The sequence below is a fragment of the Ctenocephalides felis genome, unplaced genomic scaffold (assembly GCF_003426905.1).
Source record: "Ctenocephalides felis isolate EL2017-DRISC unplaced genomic scaffold, ASM342690v1 CF-g0.4_SCAFFOLD_03573, whole genome shotgun sequence".
Lineage (NCBI taxonomy): Eukaryota > Metazoa > Arthropoda > Insecta > Siphonaptera > Pulicidae > Ctenocephalides > Ctenocephalides felis.
In genome coordinates, this window is record NW_020539727.1 from 6,054,976 (window position 1) to 6,074,646 (window position 19,671).

At 28.6% G+C, this 19,671-nt stretch overlaps 1 protein-coding gene across 1 annotated transcript in view; it reads left to right on the plus strand.

Moving 5' to 3' along the window:
- Positions 1-14,241, plus strand: part of LOC113389443 — a 338,511-nt gene extending 324,270 nt beyond the window's left edge. Inside the window, 9 exon segments of the mRNA XM_026626476.1 lie at positions 2,447-2,703; positions 2,812-3,069; positions 5,329-5,475; positions 5,478-5,621; positions 5,707-5,938; positions 7,694-7,855; positions 8,200-8,351; positions 10,266-10,567; positions 13,729-14,241. Coding sequence (XP_026482261.1) covers positions 2,447-2,703; positions 2,812-3,069; positions 5,329-5,475; positions 5,478-5,621; positions 5,707-5,938; positions 7,694-7,855; positions 8,200-8,351; positions 10,266-10,567; positions 13,729-14,241 — 2,167 coding nt within the window.
- The last annotated feature ends 5,430 nt before the right edge of the window (positions 14,242-19,671 follow it).

Sequence of the window (19,671 nt, forward strand, 5' to 3'; positions counted from 1 at the left end):
TTTCATTTTTTCCTCTGTATTTCCGAAACCGCTAGACCTGTGTTACCAAAAGTTTCATCAAATATCTTGTAATTTCGTCATTACAAGTAAAATGATTTTTGATTCATTCAAATAGAAATCGAATGTTTTTTTAAGCATTCAAATCGGTTGATTTGTGCGCCCGAAATCGTTGACGAAAAATTGTATCCTAACATACATACATACTACGCACACACACATCCATTTTTTCTGAGGTTTGCCAAAATGATCAGAAACCTTTGAAACGTAAAGATATGCAACAAAATTTAAACGGGAGGTTAAAAATGTCTTTTTCCTACTAAAACTAATGGTGAATGGCATTGTGCCTTGAGGAAAATTGCTAGACAAATGGATATATCCATTCTCTCTAAGGTATGTCAAAATGTTCAGAAACCTCTGAAACGTAAAGATATGCAAATAAATTTACTTTGAATTATTGGATGATTACTACCTATAACTTACCCTACGGAAAGAAGGGTAATGAATTAGCTGGTATCTTTTGTGGTCCAATAAGATTTTTATATGCAAATTAAATTTTAAATTTGATAAGATCTTCGAACTTTTATTCCAGATAGATAAGTTATTTGTAGTTTTTAAAATAATGCAATTTTTATTGCATTTTACAAGTTACAAAAATTATTAAAATGTTAATTTGAACTTTACTGAATTTTAAATTTTGTTATTCAAACAGAGAACCTTTTTTTTCTAAAATAATTAGTTAATTGATTTTGTGGTAGTTAGTTATTGGTGAATATATCTCGTGTTAATTTTTATATCCAGTAAGTAAATATTAAAGCAAAAATTTAGAAGTTGGCTTAAATTTTTAAGGTTTAAGAAATAACAAATTAGAAATGCATAAAGAAGCAGCAAGTTCAAAATGCATAATTTTGTTTTGATTTTTCAGCACCTACTAAATTCTTTGATTCTAGTGTACATATCAACAGTTAAATTGGATTTTATTACTATTTTTGATATCTATGTTACAAGTTGCCAGTTCGAATCTTCGGGGAAATTATTCAACGATTTTTGAGTGTTCCCCAATATTTCATTTCTAATGCATGGCACTTTTATTCAAAATGTTTAATTTTTTAAAACAGTTTCTAATGATAAACAAAATTGTTACAGAAATGGTATATAAATTTTTCTATAAATGTGCCTTAAAGTAAGTTGGTTGGAATTCTAACTTCAAATTTTTTAACTGTTTATTTCAAATCTAAAGGTTTTTTTTTGTCTGAAAACTAATCAGTTCAATTTCGAATTTACATCTTTCGAATAGTTATTGAATATTGGAAATCGGTTCAGGACTTATAGTAAAAACTTTAACAAAAATTGTTGCATAAAGAAATAGCTCGCAAAAATTTAGCAACGACAATTCTTCTTCATCAAATGAATTTAAAATTTGTGGAATCAGAGCAGCCGTTTTTGTAAAAACTTCTACAAAAAGTCAAAATTTGTCTCACATACGAAGATACCTACATACTTTTGCAATATGAGTGTCAAACAATTCAGAATAACTTAAGGATAAAATTAGCAGTCCTACTTAATAGCAAAAACATGAACTCTAGCCTCCCCTATGAAGTATATATTTTTATATTGTAGAAGAAATAATTTATTTATAATCTATTTAATCATATGGTAAGTTATATCATTTCCGGTAACTATTACCATTTAACAAAACTATAGTACAACATTTTGAAGTTCCTCAAATTTTGATGAAAGTTTCATCCTTTGCAATAATTTAACAATCATGATAACTTTCAAAACTTAACTATACAATATTTCATATGAAGAAATAATGATGTGGTATAGTTGGAAATAAGAATGAATTAAAATTGGGCACTAGATTTAGATTACATCTGATCACTAATATAATTTACTTAGTAATGCAATTTCAATGAAAAATATCCTGTGTTGATTATGCCAAATGCAGAACACATCAAACTCATTCATTATTATCAATTTCATATTTGCATATAGTATATTATAAAACATTTGCAAAAAAATACAAAGTGGTAAGTTCAAAATTTAGGTAGCAAATACAAATTTTAAGTAGTGAGTACAACATTTAAAGCATTCAAAATTTAACTATCCTTTCACATGAATGACTCTGAACTGATAAAAATGACTACTATAAAAATATATTATGTATTACAAAATGTATATGAAATTAGACACATTTGACTACTTTAATTTTTTGAGAAAAAGTGGTAACTTCATTAGCAAAATAATCTCGTTTTTTGCAAAATCATTCACAATTTTAAATTTGAATATGAGTTCAACTTCGCTCATGTACCTACTTTCAGTCATAGAATTTTAGTTATATTATAAGCGTTGCCAATCATTTCGAAATAGAAGCATTTTTACTGAAAATATTTACCAAAACCCTGCTTGAATATACCGATATAATAATTATTATATATTTTTCTAGGTATAATCGTGAAGAAGTAGTCCGATCTCTTGGCAAAGAGGTCAACATCAATCCACCTCTGGTCCTTGGTCAGTTACCAGATACTCCAGAAGAATTGTTAAAATTGGACCAAGTTTTTATCAAAAGTGAACTAAAAGTTGGTGTCATCTATGTACGAGAAGGCCAATATACTGAAGAAGAAATTTTGGATAATAATGATAATTCGCCGTTATTTGATGAATTTTTACAAGTCTTGGGAGATAAAGTTAGATTAAAAGGTATACATTTTAATAATATATTTTAAGCAAACATTTGCCAATATTTTAATTGTTAACAATTGTGATTTTTAACTTGGTCCTGGTATTTATTTTCCTATCCATTTCCAGGTTTTGATAAATACAAAGGCGGCCTGGACACCGTCCACGATTTGACAGGGCTGTACTCGGTTTACACGAATTGGAGAAATATTGAAATAATGTTCCACGTGTCCACACATTTGCCTTATGAAAGACATGATCCTCAAAAATTACAGAGAAAACGACACATAGGGAACGATATCGTTTGTGTCGTGTTTTTAGAAGCCGATAATACTTCGTTTAGTCCTGCTTGTATTAAAAGTCATTTTTTGCATACGTTTATTTTAGGTGAGTAAAATTTGCAGTAAAACTTGGTAGAAATAAGTGGAAAGTTATGAAGAAATTGTGAGGAAATTTAGTAATAGTCACAAAAATAGAAGCAATACACCATTTAACCTTTTTCACTCGGATGCTGCCCGTCTGGCGACAAAATACGTATTAATTCTGCATTTAGCTAGTGTAAAGGGTTAATACATCTCTAAGTTGGCAGTTTTTTTTTTAACTTTCGAGCATCAAAAACCATAAAATTGTATGAAGAGATTTAATAATTTATGTATTATTTTATTTGCCTTTAAATTGCTTTGATCTTCAGACATTCTCTAAGTTTGTTGCTGAATATTATAAATATTATTGATCATTTATAATTATAGATAATTCCAAACACTTCAGCACTATATTTTTAGTTTAATAACAATCTATGTTTTAGTATTGTCAAACTTTACATTTAGGTAAAATCACATTCTGATTTGAACTACAAAATATGAATAAAAAGATAATATAACATGCCAACAAATGAGTAGATAATCTAGTTGAAAGTGGCATTGAGCCTTAAGGCAACTTGCATGAACTTTCCGAAATGTGTAATAATTGACTTAATCAATCGAATTTGAGATTTAGATATTCAGATGAAATTTTCAATTATTCATTTGGAAAATAGGGTTATCGCTATCAATTGAATCTAAACATTCCTGTTTCTAATTGATATCTTTCAGACATATTTTTAATATTTGTAATTATATTTTATAGTGCATAGACACTAGTGTTTGTATGTCCTAAAATTAGTAGCTCATTATTATAAATTTCAATGAATTGATAGTGTTTGAGTCATCACATCACAAAAGCAATTTTTGACACAAATTTTGACTATAATATTTGTTCAAACTTTGATGAATTTTTAAAACTAAACCCCTTGCCGAAGGAATGTAAAATTGTAGTATGTTGTTCAGAACCATGATATCTATCGGCATGAAAAGTTTCATCAAAAAAAATTTCAACAGTTAATTACGAAGAAACGGCTCGGCCAATCTTTGACCAAAACTGATCAGCACGACTCCCAAATAATAACTTTTGAATAGTTTTTGAATGTTTAAAATCGGTTCAAAATTTTTGGCTAAAACGGTGGACTGAATTTTTTTTTTTATTTTTTTGCTAATTGCAAAAAACGGCTTAGCCGATCATATCAAGAATCTAACCGACGAAAGTGCTTATCAAGTTTTATTATGGTTTTTAAATTTTTAAAATCGACTCAACCGTTTTTGAGATAACATTGATGAAAGGTCTAATTTTGACAAAAGGCAAAAAAACGCGACCAATATTTCCTACCTTTGACGTTTTTTCAAAGTTAAACGAGTTGTCGTAGAACCGTAATATTTTAGTATGATCTATAAGACTATGGTATCTACCTTCAAAAAAAATTACACTTTATTCCAAGAAAACGGCCAGGCCGATCTTTATCAAAAACAAATCAGCACGATTTCCAATCGATTTTTTTTGATGAAAACAAACTTTTTCTTCGGGAAGTTATAAATAACTCCTTCAGATTTTTTTGCTTTTTGTAAAAAATCTAACTTTTCTGATCATTTCTCAAAGGCATTCGATGTAAATATTTCAATGATAATAAAACAATTTGGCATATGATTGATAGAAGTGATTTACCTGTTCAGTATCTGGTGAACGTTACATCTTGAAAATAACCATAGTGGATACTTTTCGAAAAAAATTTTTACAATGACCACTTGAAACTTCAAAAATTAAGTCATCAGATTTTTTCACTTTCAATATTTGGAGCCATGTTGCTCTGGTTTTTTGAGATTTTGTCTAAAGTTGCCCTATTAGCTCAAAATACCCTTTTATTTTTAGTATATATCAACTTCTTTATTCATGGACTAGAAATAGCTAAATCTTGATACCGCCAACATTTACTGTATTTTTTTCTTACGTGTCTATCAAGTAATTGATAATTCAGCACCAATAATATCTTGATTGTAAATTGAGATCAAATTTAAAATCAGATCAGTAGTTTGAGACTCTATATAATACAAACAGTCGAATAGAACATGAATTTTAATATATAGTTGATTGAATAAATTTTTGCTTAATCCATCGAATATTTCCTTACCTTAAAAAGTGTCGAAGCAAAATTCCAAAACGCGGCTTCGCTCTTCTAACACTTCGAAGTATATTAAAACTTATTGTTATTAAATTATAAGTTCATTTTTAAGTATCATTATTTTTCTTTAATATTTCATATTTTCTTCCATATTTTAGTTCGAGTATCAGCCCGCATAAAACGAAGACCCACTCGGTACGAAGTCTCCGTTGTGACCCGCGATGAGGTTGGAGCCTACAAACCATACCTTTGGGAGCAAAGTGTATTCAACAAAGGTCCAATGTTCAGAGAATGGCTCCTAACTAAATAGTTAACGGAGAAAGAGCCAGTTATTCGGCCCCAAAATTCGCCAGAATGCAGGAACGCACCAGATCGCAGATGCTGGAAGATATTGTCGCCAATTTGGCTAACCATGCGGAGACTGGACAAATACCCAAGCCTTATAGAAGAGGTCAGTAATAGAGATAAATATTTATTTTAATAATATTGGTGCAGTTCTCAATATGATTTTTATATATTTGTTTTCTTTTTTTTAGGTTCGTGGCGACCAATAGGTCACATGCGACCTAGTTCACCACTTTTGGACTCCGTGAGGGATCAATTCGAGGATTATGATGAATTGGCTAAAGATTTTACGAGAATGTTCCTGAATAGTGAAGCAAATGCTCTGGCCAATGGTCAATTGTTTGATGTAGTATTCATGGTAGGCCAGTCTAAACAGAAAGTCAAGTTTATTGGAGTCAGAGCCATACTTGGAGTTAGGAGCAGGTGAGATAAAGAATAGATTTTTTTTATTATTATTATTACAATTCAACAAGGTTTAAATAAACTCATTGTAGTAACAGAAAGGTCTCTTATGGACTTTTATTGTTGCAAAAGCGATCAGCTAAAGAAAACTTCATATTTTGTCAATTAATGACAATTTTTTTCAGTATATGTAGTATGCGATATATTATGATTACATTTACATGTAATCCGCAGTGCATTTGGGCAGGATGGTATAAAAGATGACTTTAATGAATTTACTTGTTAATCAAAATTATCATATACTAGTTAACCCGGCAAACGTTGTTTTGCTAAGTAAGGTATTTTGCAAACATTTTCTAGTAGAAAATCTAGAAAATTAATACTTTAATTTAAGTGTGTAAGGATGTGTTGTTTGAATGCCATATACAACGAGATATTATAAAAATAATAAACCACATTAGTTTGTCTATATTTTGTCAACACAATCAAACAGGAAGTTTTATACTTTTTCTATAGAAAATATGGTATAATCCAATCCAAGTTTTTTTTGGTCTTTCGACTTATTGATTACGTTTCAAGTTTTTCAGATTCTTTTTGGATTCTGGATTTTGTGTATAATTGTAAATAATATTACTGAGCTTATACAAAATTTTTGCAATTTCTGCGAGGAGAGATTAAAATTGAATTAAGTATTTCTTCTTTGACCTGCTCTTTGAAAAGTTTCAAGTAATATTCGATGAATTGAAAGAAATTTAATAAAAAGTAAATATGTAAAGCAGGGCGAGGCACAAAGGTCCAATTTGACTTTAAGCAAATATAAACTACATTCTGAAAACCAAAACAGTTTTATCACAACAAATAACACATTTCAAACAAACATTAACTGACTACGTTCAGTAAAACTGCCAGCTACTTCATCATTGTAGAAATGTGCTTTTTGTGATATATTTCAAACAAAATTATCTAGACCTTTTTACCCTATAGGCGGGGTAACTTGTAACGGCCAGGTGGCAAACAGGTTTAATGTCTTATTTTGATTTAAAAATATTTTACAAAATAATTACATTTTTGATTAATGATAAAAAAAACTACCAACGGAAGAAAATACTTTTAATTATGGATTTTCAAAAATTAATGTTTATCTCCTGATAGCAAAGTCATAAGAATCAAGGTTATAGCTGATTATGCATCTTTTTTCTTTTCCAAATATTGTTGTTGAACAATGCTTAACTTTAATGGTTTTTGAGACATCAGTGGTGGACCTTTTCAACCCCAGGCCTTTATATACTACTAACCATTCTTTGATTCTAGAAAATGATAACTGGGAATAATTTATTCAACAAAATGTCACTTTGATCGATTTCAAATTTAGGTTCTGATTTTAAATAACATAAATAAAAAATAATATAACCTAGAAAATGTTTTATAAATAACAATGAGTGTATAATTATACATATGAGTTTTTTCAGAGCACCGTGTTTGAGAAAAATATGATTTGCAAAACGAGAGTGCTATAACGACTAAAAGTGAATTTTCATATTAATATTTCAAAAAATTTTATATATTGAGTTTCTAGTAACACTTGCGCCCCGTTTAATAACGTTTATGTGTATAAATATAACTACAAACAACAAAACTACTAACTACAATTTAATTATAATTCAATAATATTCACCTAAAACATAAACAAAATATTTTGGACTATGTGCTTGACTTGATCATAAGACTTTCAGCACATAAAAATATATGTTATATGATTTATTTTCTTTATCCCAGGGTGTTCCAAGAGATGTTGTACGGTATCCAAACTGGATTTGGATCACCACAAGTACCCGTGGCAGAGCTTTTAGCCCGTCCTGTTCCGCCTCTGCTTTCTCCGCAAGCAGCTCGACCGAAAAGCAGTAACTTTTTGCAAGTGCCTGATATAGAATCGCCCAGGTAAACAAAATATTTCAACTTTTATAAAGTATTCTATAACTTATTTAAAAACATACAAGTGTGGAGTTTAATTGCCAACATTTTGGACCCACTGAGACCCAACTGAATTTGATTATTTATTATTATTAAAATTGTTGTTGCTTTAAATTCTAAGAATAGTATGGTAATCACACTTGTTCATTCGAACAAGACGAAGAAATCCAATCAAACATCCTCTCGGGTAGAATGATTCAATTTATTTTTTTAGAAGTATTACGAGTTAATAAAGACTTTGCAGATTAGGATTCATTTGGATACTGTTGAATATTAAGAATTTTTGTATAACTTTAATTTATTTTATATAGACCAAAGAGTGTACCTAGTTCTCCGATGGTAAAACGCGCCTTCTCTCGCCTTGGAACTATAACTGCAGGCTGGGGCAGGTCTATCAGGAAGCAGCATTCGCAATTGCATGCTGATGATAAGAAAAAGTGGGCCAGTTCGCACGATTGTTCTAGTAAGTAATAAATCATTATTACTAGTTCTATGCATTCCAGTCCTTGGTAGGGAAGTTTATCATTCCTTAAGAAAACACTCCAGGTTTTTTGTTACACCAGTATTCCTAGTCTACTTTTTAAATAATATTGGATTATTGTCCTACGACCTGGTTTTTTATTTTCTGTATTCTTCTGATATATATCTTACATATAATCCTAAACGATTATTCGGATTTTGATAAATCTTTCTGGAGAGTGTTAAGGGATTTTTTTAATACGTATGAGATTATAAAAATATATTAATGTTGTAGATATAAATGGAAAAAATTGCAAAAAACGAGATGTCATTGTTTGACATTGAAATATTTGGGACTATATATATATATATATATACTATATATTTACTTATGAGCCTAGACAATATGAGAATATGTATAATAAATTGATAATTATGAATAAAAAAATGAAATGTCTACATTATTATTACCAAAGAGCAGCTGAGATGTGCCAAAAATTTAAATAATATAAGATACAGGATATGTATGGCAGATTGAATGATACACATATGAACTGGATTTGAGAAATTAATTCACTTAAAATATGAAATAAAGTAATAATCAGGGCCGGTTCTACCTTGAATGCGACGCATGCAAAAAATACGAGCGCACGCCTTAGGGGGCGCCAACACAAGATTCGGATATGAAATTTTTAATAAAGTTTTTTTTTCAATATAATTCAAAAAATATATAATTTCTTTGCATCTTTCATTAATCTTTGCACAATATTTTCAAAATACGTTTAAAATTTTACTTTAAAACAACAAATGCGAAAGTAAAGATGAATACATACAATTTGGCTCTTACGATATCAATTAGGGTAAGTTTAAGATGCAATTTTGGATATCTCAAATAATAAAAAATTTAATTAAAATAATCCAATATGATGTACCAGTGTGTTTATGCTATGGTTATGTTCAATAATGAAAGGCTAGAATTTTTTTGCTATCTATGATTTGCTCAATAGAATAAATCGCATGAAATGTCAAAAATAAATAAGTAAAATGTTTCAAAAGCCAATTATTAATCAATGATAATAATTTTATTAATAAACTGTTAAAACAAGTAAAATAATATCGGCGGGGCGCTAGAAAAAAATAGCTTGTTGGCGCAGAGGACCCCAGAAGCGTTCCTGGTAATAATGTATATTAAATTATTACTAAGAAAAATGTAATTTATATATTATAATTTCTAAAAGCCAGGTCAAATATGATACGAGATTATAAAAATTATAGGCAACATTATTGGAACAATTATTTTGGGTGCAAAAATCCAAGGTGATATTGTACTTTTACCGCGGATACTATGTATTAATATTTTCTGAATTTATAATATTATACCTTTTGAAAGACTTCAATTTCCAATATAGTGTGGGAATTGAGACTCCTCATTTTATTTAAAGCAGTTCTACATTTAACATCGCTCATGTTTATGTATAGGCATTTTGGAGTGAAAAGTAATTTAAAAAACAATAATTATTATTTTTAGGTAAACGGTAAATATTAGTATGGGATATTAGTGCACCCTGTACCCTGCAATCCTGCACCCTTACGCGAGATATGATTTTGGACAAGTGAATAAAATCTCTCTGATTTTGTTTCCGCGTTTGTTTGTCGAGTAAACTTAATGAAATGAATTGATATCAAAACAAAATATTATATTGGATGCTTTTGGAGTTATTAATAAACTCGTGTTATTATCCGTAGTCTATCGTGTTATATTACTGTTTCATTATAAAGTATATTTAATTAATATAGAAGCACATTTTTCTATAAGTTCATTCAAACCGTTACTATCGTGTTAATTTATGCAATTGTTTTTATCAGTATCTTTAATACATTGTAGAAAGATTTATTTACTATTTATTATATTTTCTAGATAAAGAATCCAAAGACGGCAGCAAAGACAAGTCTGCTCTGCAACCTTTACCAGTGCCTCGTCTCTCGGTCTGTGCAGATGCTCAAAAAGTAGACAGAGCCAAACTAGCTCAGACTGAATTTTCGATTATTGAGTTCGATCCTGACACATTCCGAGTACTTTTGGACTACCTGCATACTGGTAGTTGTCCTTTGACCTGCGCCACGATACCTGGTCTGATATGTGCAGCTGAACATTACGATTTACCTGAACTTCTTCAGGCGTGCTTCCATCATGCGAAACAGTTCTTGAGGATTGATGTGGTAAGAATCATACTTAAAATAAATAGTTGAAAGTGGAATTAAGCCTTAAGGCAAGTTGCATGAACTTCCCGAAATGTGTAAGAATTAACTTAATCAATCGAAATTGAAATTTAGATATTTAGATATAATTTTCAACTGTTTATTCCAAAAATAAAGTTATCGCTTTCAATTAAATCTAAACATTGCGATTTCGAATAGAATTTTTTCTAACGCATTTAAATTAACTGTAATTATATTAACTATATTGTACAGACACGTGCTTGTGTGTCCTAAAATTGTTGCTTATTATTTTAAATTTTAATGAATTGAAAATGTTTGACTCATTACATCACAAAAGCAACTTCAACGCAAATTTTGACTATAATATTTTCTCAAACTTCGATGAATTTTTGACATTAAACTATTTGTCGTAGGGCCGTTTCATTTTAGTATGTTTTATAAGACCATGACATCTATTGTCAAAAAAAGGTTCATAAAAATCGGCGAACATTTTTTTTCAACAATTAATTTAAAGAAAATTGTCCGGTAGATTTTCATCTAAAACTAATCACTATCATTCCCAATTAATGTCTTTCGAACAGTTTTCAACTTCCCGTAGGGTAAGTTATAGTAATCGCAAAAAAATCGAAAATAAAAATTTTTATATATCTTTACGTTTCAGAGGTTTCTGAACATTTTGGCATACCTTAGAAAAAATGGATGTATGTGTGTGTGTGTGTGTGTGTGTGCGTAGTATGTATGTGTGTGCGGATACAAATTTTCGTCGACGATTTCGGGAACACGGATGAAGCAATTTGAATAATTTAAAAAACATTCGATCCATATTGATAAGGAGACGTGCTGATTAGTTTTTGGCGAAGGCAGGTCTAGCCGTTCCGGAGATACGGGGCAAAAAGTGCCAAAAACGGTAACTCAGTTTTTAAGAGAACGGAGCGTCCGATTTGAATAATTCAAATAACATTTTATTTGTATTGACTAAATAAAAAACTGTTCAAATTTTTGGAAAGGCAGGTCCAACGACTTTGGAGATATGGGGGAAAAAGTAAAAAAAAGAGCTATTTGGCGGTCAAAAATAAACATTAGACATATGCACATTAAATTATCAGATATTTTATAGAGATTTTAACAATAAGTATAAATTTTGTTTACATTCCTGTGGGTTCCGTACCAATGTTTATCCGTTAGACGGCGACGCGGCGCTTACGCGCATGTATTTTATCCCCATATGCAGATAAAGCCGTACGATTGCTTTGAAAAAAAGTTCAGATCTTTCAAAATATGTTAAAATAAAGAAAACATTTTTTTTCAAAAAAAAAAAAAATTAAAAAAAATTTTTTTTTTTAATTTTTTTTTTTCAAAAAAAGTAATTTTTTGTCCAATTTATAGTTTCTCAAAAATCTTATTTTTTTGAAGTAAAATTTTTTCAAGAATGTTAATCGTTTTTAAAAAAATAATAATATTTGGTACGGGAAGTTCCGGCAATTTGCCTTAAGGCACGATGCCTTAATTGCCTTAAGACAGAATTCCACTTACAGCTAGTTGATGTTTTAAAATCGATTCGGTAGTATGAGCTTAAGTGTGGACAAATCACAAAGACAAACGATAATCTTTTAAATTTCTGAAATCGGTTCAGGCGGTTCTGAACAAACGTCGATGAAAGTTCTATTTTTGGCAAACGCCAAAAAACAATACTATTTTTTGCAAACTTTGACGAATTTTTAAAATTAAACGACTTGTCCTTTGTAGGGCCGTAATATTTTAGTATGATCTATAAGACTATAAAACTAGAGTTTATACAAAAACCGACATTTAAGAAAATCGGTTTTCAAATTGTAAATTTCCCAGAAAACCGATTTTAACCGTAATAACAAAAAAAATATCGGCAAATTTAGTGTGATTCAAAGCAGTTTTTGACTGAATTTATTTAATGCACAATTGTATGAATAGTAAACTAATTTATTTTAATTTTAATTAGTAGAACAAAGAAATTATAGTTAATTTGTATTATGCTAGAGTATAAAAAGAGTTCATATAAATAAAAATAATATATTTTTTAATGAAAAACTTTTAATTAAGCAAAAAGAAATTAGATACATGTTGACACATATTTGTTAATGTCAATTTTTTTAGTTCTAAAAACAATTAAAAAAACTCCGAGTTTATTCTATTTTGAACAATTTTAATTAATTAATTTCGAATATTTATTTATTTTTTGGTTTAATGAAATATGTGCAAAAAGCTGAGGTCGTCTATGGATTTGTTATTTAGAAGTGCTCTAATATTTCTGAAAATTTTGTTCTTTTATTTGTGAGTTCTAGGGCTAAAAACTCTTTTTTAAAGTTTAAGTATAGCAATTTACTCCTTCAACAAGAAGTCACGTTGATCTAAATTAATATACGAGTATACATTGATTTAATGATATAAGTTAATATATATTAGACAAAATAAAATATAACACAGAACCTTTCTGGGAAATATAACAGACTGATATGATTCTAAATTCTGTCGAACCCATATGATTCCAAGTATCAAAAAGCTTGTTTCTATCTAGTATGTTTGTCATTCTTTATTTATACAGTGAAAACCGTTTTTTTCCGCTAAGAAAACGGTTTTCGAATTTCATAATTTTCGTCAAAAATCCAGTTTTTGAAAACCGACAAACCCTTGTATCTACCGTCAAAAAAATTCATAAAAATCGTCGAAATTTTTTTTATAACACTTTATTACAAGAAAACGGCCTGGCCGATCTCTAACAAAAACTCATCAGGTCGATTCTCAATCAATATCTGAATTTTCAAAATCCATTTAATTTTTTTTCACATTTCTGCTATTTACAAAGTAACGACTTGGCCGATTGAGATACATCGAATGGTTTTTAAATTTTTAAAATCGATCCTGCCGTTTTTGAGAAAACGTCAATTTACGGCAAAAAATCTGTTCACATGCATACACACATATACACACACACATATAATTTTTCCAAATTTGGTTTCATCTGATTCAGAATGTCTTGAAACGCCGAGAAAACATAAAATTAGCGAATCAGATTTTTTGATGAAAACATAAACTTCTCCTTCGGGAAGTTAATAAAAAACTGAATATAAAGCTTTATGAATTATTATATAAACTTTCTTTGCTAACTTGATATGATTCTTTGCTAGGTTTGTGTGATGCTGATCTCCCTAGAAAACTACTACTGGCGTTACACATCAGCTTCTGAACTGGTCAATATGATCCTTGCATTCGTAGAAACCAGGGCGTACGCCTTATTTCAGTGCCCTGAATTTTTATCTCTGTCCGAATCCATGGTGCAGATGATAATGGTTAGAAATCTGGAAATACCAGAAGTTAGAAAATTTGAAGCAATGCTAGCTTGGTCTAGGCACAAAGTCAGAACGAAAGCTTCTTGTAAGGATGCCAAGGTGGAATTCAAGTGTACTATGGAAAGATTGGCAAGGGATCTTAAATTGTATAGAATAACGCCTCAAGAGTTGATCAGAGTTGTGTTGCCTACCAAGACAATTAAAAATGAAAGGATTTTGGAGACTTTGATGTACCAGGCGAATTCTGGTATGTACAGGATACAAGATAGTTACTTGGAAGCTTGTCAACAGAGATTGCAGAAACAGGATTCGAGATTCTCGGAGTGGGAAAGTTTCGATTATGGATTGTAAATTTTCATAAAAGTGAGTAGATGAGCACAAATAATTTGCATAATATTGTATTTTTAATGTTACTAACTCTGAAAGTGGTCAACGTTTGACCAAATTGTGATACTTGGATAATGGCACTCGCTCTAGGAAAACAAAAAAAAATGTGGCCAATTGGATAAAATATGGTTAATTTGTGCTGCTTTTATTCAGCAATCTTTACAAATCGTTGTCATCGGTTTTTTAATAATTTTGCAAAAATATGGCACGATTGATGCAACTTCTCAATTTGTTGGTCTGGTGTATTTCAATAAGTGTTGTCAGCTTTGAGCCTTAAAAATGGAATTTTTAAGACAAAATTGGTGGCAATTCAAGTTATAGCCATTTTGATCCTTAGCAATAACTTAAGTTTTGTTACTTGCTTCGGATTTTTGAATTTGGCACAATTAAATTAGATACTTTTAAAATGCTGATTTTATTTGAAATTCAGTATTGTAAATTTATCTAATATATAAAAGATAGATTTTGTTTTCTTATTGACTGCAACTTCTAACTATAAATGACATTTTTGAGTGGGAAATAAAATAAAGGACACATTTATGAATATGTAATATATATGCAATACTAAAAATAATATATAATTCTGGCCACGTTTGCAACATGCAATAAATAATCATGATGGTGACTGTAAAACGTTTTCATATATTTATTATATATGTTAGGGTGGTCCTTAATATGGACATTTTCGATTTTTGCTCCCAACGGCTCAAATGCTTCCAAATTAATGAAAAACTATTCTCTAAAAGTTTTATCTATCAATATAAACATTTTGATAGTCCGCAATTCAATTAAAATTTTCGTGTATTTATTAATAACAAATATCATTAAGTATATACTTGCGCCATCTGTGGTAGCAGGCTTGTAACTTTGATCGAAATTTATTACTGATAATTTGAGTGTCAACATCACCAATTAAATAAATATTTTGCTGCAAAATTAATTTTGATGATGAATAAATATTTTGTTAAACAGTCCACATGGATTTAATTAGAGGTCATGTGTTTTAAAAATATTTTTATGTGCCATAATATTTGAGTTTGCAAATACTGTCACAGATGGCGCAAGAATTTACTTAATGACATATGGTAATAATAAATAAACGATAGTTTTAATTGAATTGCGGACTATCTAAATGCTAATATTGAGAGCTAAAACCTTTAGAGAATTTTTTTCATTAATTTGGACACATTTGAGCCCGTGGGAGCAAAGAAATTCGAAAATGTACATATTAAGGACCACCTATATTATATATATAATATACATACATGAGATACATGTAATCGCCGTAATTTTTACCATTATTTGAGGACTTTTTAAACTGGGAAGGAATGATTGAATCTTTTTGAATTTTTTTAGGGTTATTTATTATATATTAAAATACACAAAAAAAAATTTTTTTTAATTTTTTCTTTTTAAATGGCTGCCGTAAAAATAAATCTGCCAAGACCCTCTCGGAAAACGCCATCAATTTGCGGGCGTTCTCACTTTTCGTACGGTGATCTGAATTTAAAAGAATTAGTTTGTACGTGTTCATAAAACATATATCTTCTAGTTAAACCAAAAAAAAATTAAAAAAGTCACAAAATCGTAAATTGGCACACCTTAGAAAAAAAAAGTTCGATTTTTCACCTTTTTTTCAATGGTTTTTTTGGTAAAAGGGTTAATTTTTGAAACATTTTTTGGAATGTTTGAGGTTTAACTAGAAGCTATTACTGTAAAGTAGATGTGTGCAAAATTTCATTGGAATCGGTTGAGAACTTTTTGAGTTATCCCGCCCGCAAATTTCAAAAATGTCGTTTTGAGAAAAACGCGCTTAAAGTTTACAATAGCACTCAAGCGTCGAGTTGAGGCGTGGCACTTAAATGAGTTTTTATTGTATAAATAATGATAATTTTGTTTTGAATATTTACAGGCATATTTTTGAGATGTTATTGTAACGATTTATGAAATAAAAAAAAATCGATTTTTTTTTTCTTGTTACATGTATCGCCCCCCTTAAGATATTGTACTAAGTGTTAGCTTAAGAATGCGTCTCTTCCCGTTTCTGGAAAAACTCAAAAATCAAAATTTTTTCTAGCTGTTTTACCGCCGAGTTTTTCTAGAATTCTAGTTATTCATTTATAAATATTAAAATAATATGTAATGTGTAAATGTAAATCTTAATATCGGATTGTAAATATCAGAATAAATATTTTTCAATCATCGCCGACGTAGCTATAAGTGTAAAAGTCAACATATAAGTGTTTATACGTACCAAAACAAAATGATTCTGAAGCAATTGATGTAATTTTTTTTTTGTCATTTTGCAACATTGTCATTTTTTTCACATTTTGGAACAAAGATTTATTTGGGTGTAAAAGATAGATTTGGTGGAATATTTTGCTAACAGTTCTGCTATACAAATTTGTAAAGTATGCCAACTTTCCTTCCATAATGTAGAAGAAAAGTATTTGATTGGTTTCAAATATATTAATATTAATATTATTTTTATTATGAAATTAATTTTAATTTTGTGCTAATCAAATATTAAAATAAATCTTTCGTAAAGTATTTTTATAATCAAACTTCAATTAACCTATGGAAAACCTACGGTTTCATCAGAACTTACTTTTAAAATTCCAATCAAATTTAGACATTGGTAAGGAAATACATTCCAATTTTTAGAATCAAATATACCAAAAATTATTTATACGTCGTTGACATATATTTTGAATTAAATACTGCATTTTTTATGACTACTAATTTAAAAATAATAGTAATAATTAATTTGAGAAAAATCAGTCAACAGTTTGGTCAATGATCCCAAACGGTTCAAATTGATATTTAGAGAGTTTACTTTTTTTATTTTTATTTATGACATGATCATAATATGATTCAATTAATTTAAAAGGAAAATCAAATTTATTTAAGTAATAGTAATTTTGCTTTTTTGTTAAAAAATGTTACTATCATAAGGATATGAATTTGGATGAACCTCATCACCATTTTTGGGTAAATTTGTTTTTATCCAACCTTAACATCAATTTATGTTTTTTTTTCTTTATTGACATACAATTTTTATATCTAAGCCATGTCTCATATTCAAAAATCTCATATTTATTATATTTAATAATTAGTTTACATAACATGCTTTTTATGGACTGATTTATTCTTATTTTTAAAGACTACTTATAGCAGTACTTTTAGTAAATATTTTGTTCTTAATCTAAAAAATCCAGAAGTTGATGGAACTGAAATAATTTGGCTTATATGATGACACCAATATTCAAGAAGTGTTATTAAGATTTGATTACAAAAATAAAGGTAAAATTAATTAAGTAAACAATATAGTGTACCTATCACAAAAAATTTGAAGCATTGATTGAAAAGAATGGAAATCATATCAATAATATCATTGACGATCATATTTATACATTTTTCTAAAAAAATATTTTTTTCTTATTATTTATCTGTCACGTATTCATTATTATTTCTTTCAATAAATTCCAATTTCACAGACTCTAAATTTTTTGACTTTCTTTTTTTGAGTTTTTGACTAAATTTTTGATTATTCCTTTATGGCCTTCAATGTACAAACTTTTCTAATTTATGCTCTAATATTTATATTTATTATATCCATATATAAAAAATGTCACAAACCAAAATCAATTTTAATTTATAATATTTTTATAACAATTTGTATATTAAGATTTATTAAGAAGTGTCTTTAATGAGTGTGCTTGACTGAGAAACATTGGATTTTGAAATATTTTCTTTTAAATCTAAAATCTGGTTCTCAAATCATTTTTTATTTGAAAAGTAATGAAAACTTTATTTTGTAATTATTTCTTAAAGACTTCTAAAATCATATGCACTATATACAAAAAATTACCACGACGAATAAATTCAGGATTAACAAAAATAAAATTCTCATACTAAAAATTTATATCTATAGTTTTAAAGATTTTCAACTTAAATTCTTTGAAGAATTCAACCCATCTAATAAAATTTTACAGTTTTTATTTTTACAGTTTAGTTAAGTAATATTATTTTTATCAGAAATTACACAAACATTAGTTGTAATAATTAGATTTTAGAAAGCAATTGGAATTGTAATGTTTTAATATTATTACTAATTGACTTTTGTATCCAAATTTCTGGTTTCTTTATCAATTATCCCCCCATTAAATCTGGCCCCAGAGCAGAGTCGCGCGCCGTCACTGCTCCCGTGCTCCTTTTCGCGCGCTAAACCTTGTTCTAAATTTATAAATATAACTCAGCCTACATAATATATAAAAATATTTTAGAAAACTGTTTATTTATAACCAACGGCCAGAGTTTGTTCTATTACTAATCGAGCGGTGGCCAACACGATTCGGATTTGATCACAAATATTAGGCTAAAGTAGCCTACTAACAAAATTATTTAGTCTGATGGCAATTTTAAAAGTGAATTATGGTAGAATATTTTAAAGACAACAAGTTGAATAAGCTACCTGAGTAAATTCAAAGTTACCTTTTAAGTTATTTTAATTAAAAAAAATTCAAAACAGAGAAGAGCTTTTAATACCATTGTACATTTTTGAGCCGATTTTTTTAAATATTTCTGGAAGTCATATATAATTGAAATTAATCAACAAAAATCATAGATACTTCGTAAATCGTAAAACATTTTTAGTTTACCAAATTTGAATATAGTGAAAAGATTTGGATCGATTTATACTTTTTGAGTCAATTTTTTGAAAATTTCTTCTGTACCATGAAGAGACAAGTTTTAACTACTTGTGAAATTTAAGTAAGACGTGCTGAAATTTTATCTATTTTATTTAGATCCTAATTTTGAGACACTTTGGTCATTTTCTAACTAATTTTGTTTAAAAAGTATCATATCACAAACAAATACTTTACATTTATGGAAAATAATTTTACAGTCTTGTAATTATTTTATGTTTGCTATAACGTTACATCATATTTAAAAAAATCAGGAGCACTTCTCAATACATCTCAATTTACCAAATTTTAAAATAATGAAAAGATGTGAAGGCATTTATTCATTTTTGAGTCATTTTTTTTAAATTTTAGGTAATTTTTTATATATTAAAAAATATAAACAAGTTTCACTTGCGTGAAATTTTGTGTTTATCTATTTTATTTAGTTTATGATTTTGTGACACGTTGAATATTTTTTTAACTAATTTTGCTTCAAAAACTGTATCTCAAGAAAATTGCATAATTTACAGATTTGTAAAATTATTCGGTAGCTTTTGATATAATCTCTAGAACGTTTTATTATATTAAGAAAAATCATAGACACTTCTTAATGCATTTTAATTTACTAAATTTGAAAACAGTAAAAAATTTTGAAGCCATTTATAAATTTTTGAGTTTTTATATTTTGTTATTTAAGTTTTGATCT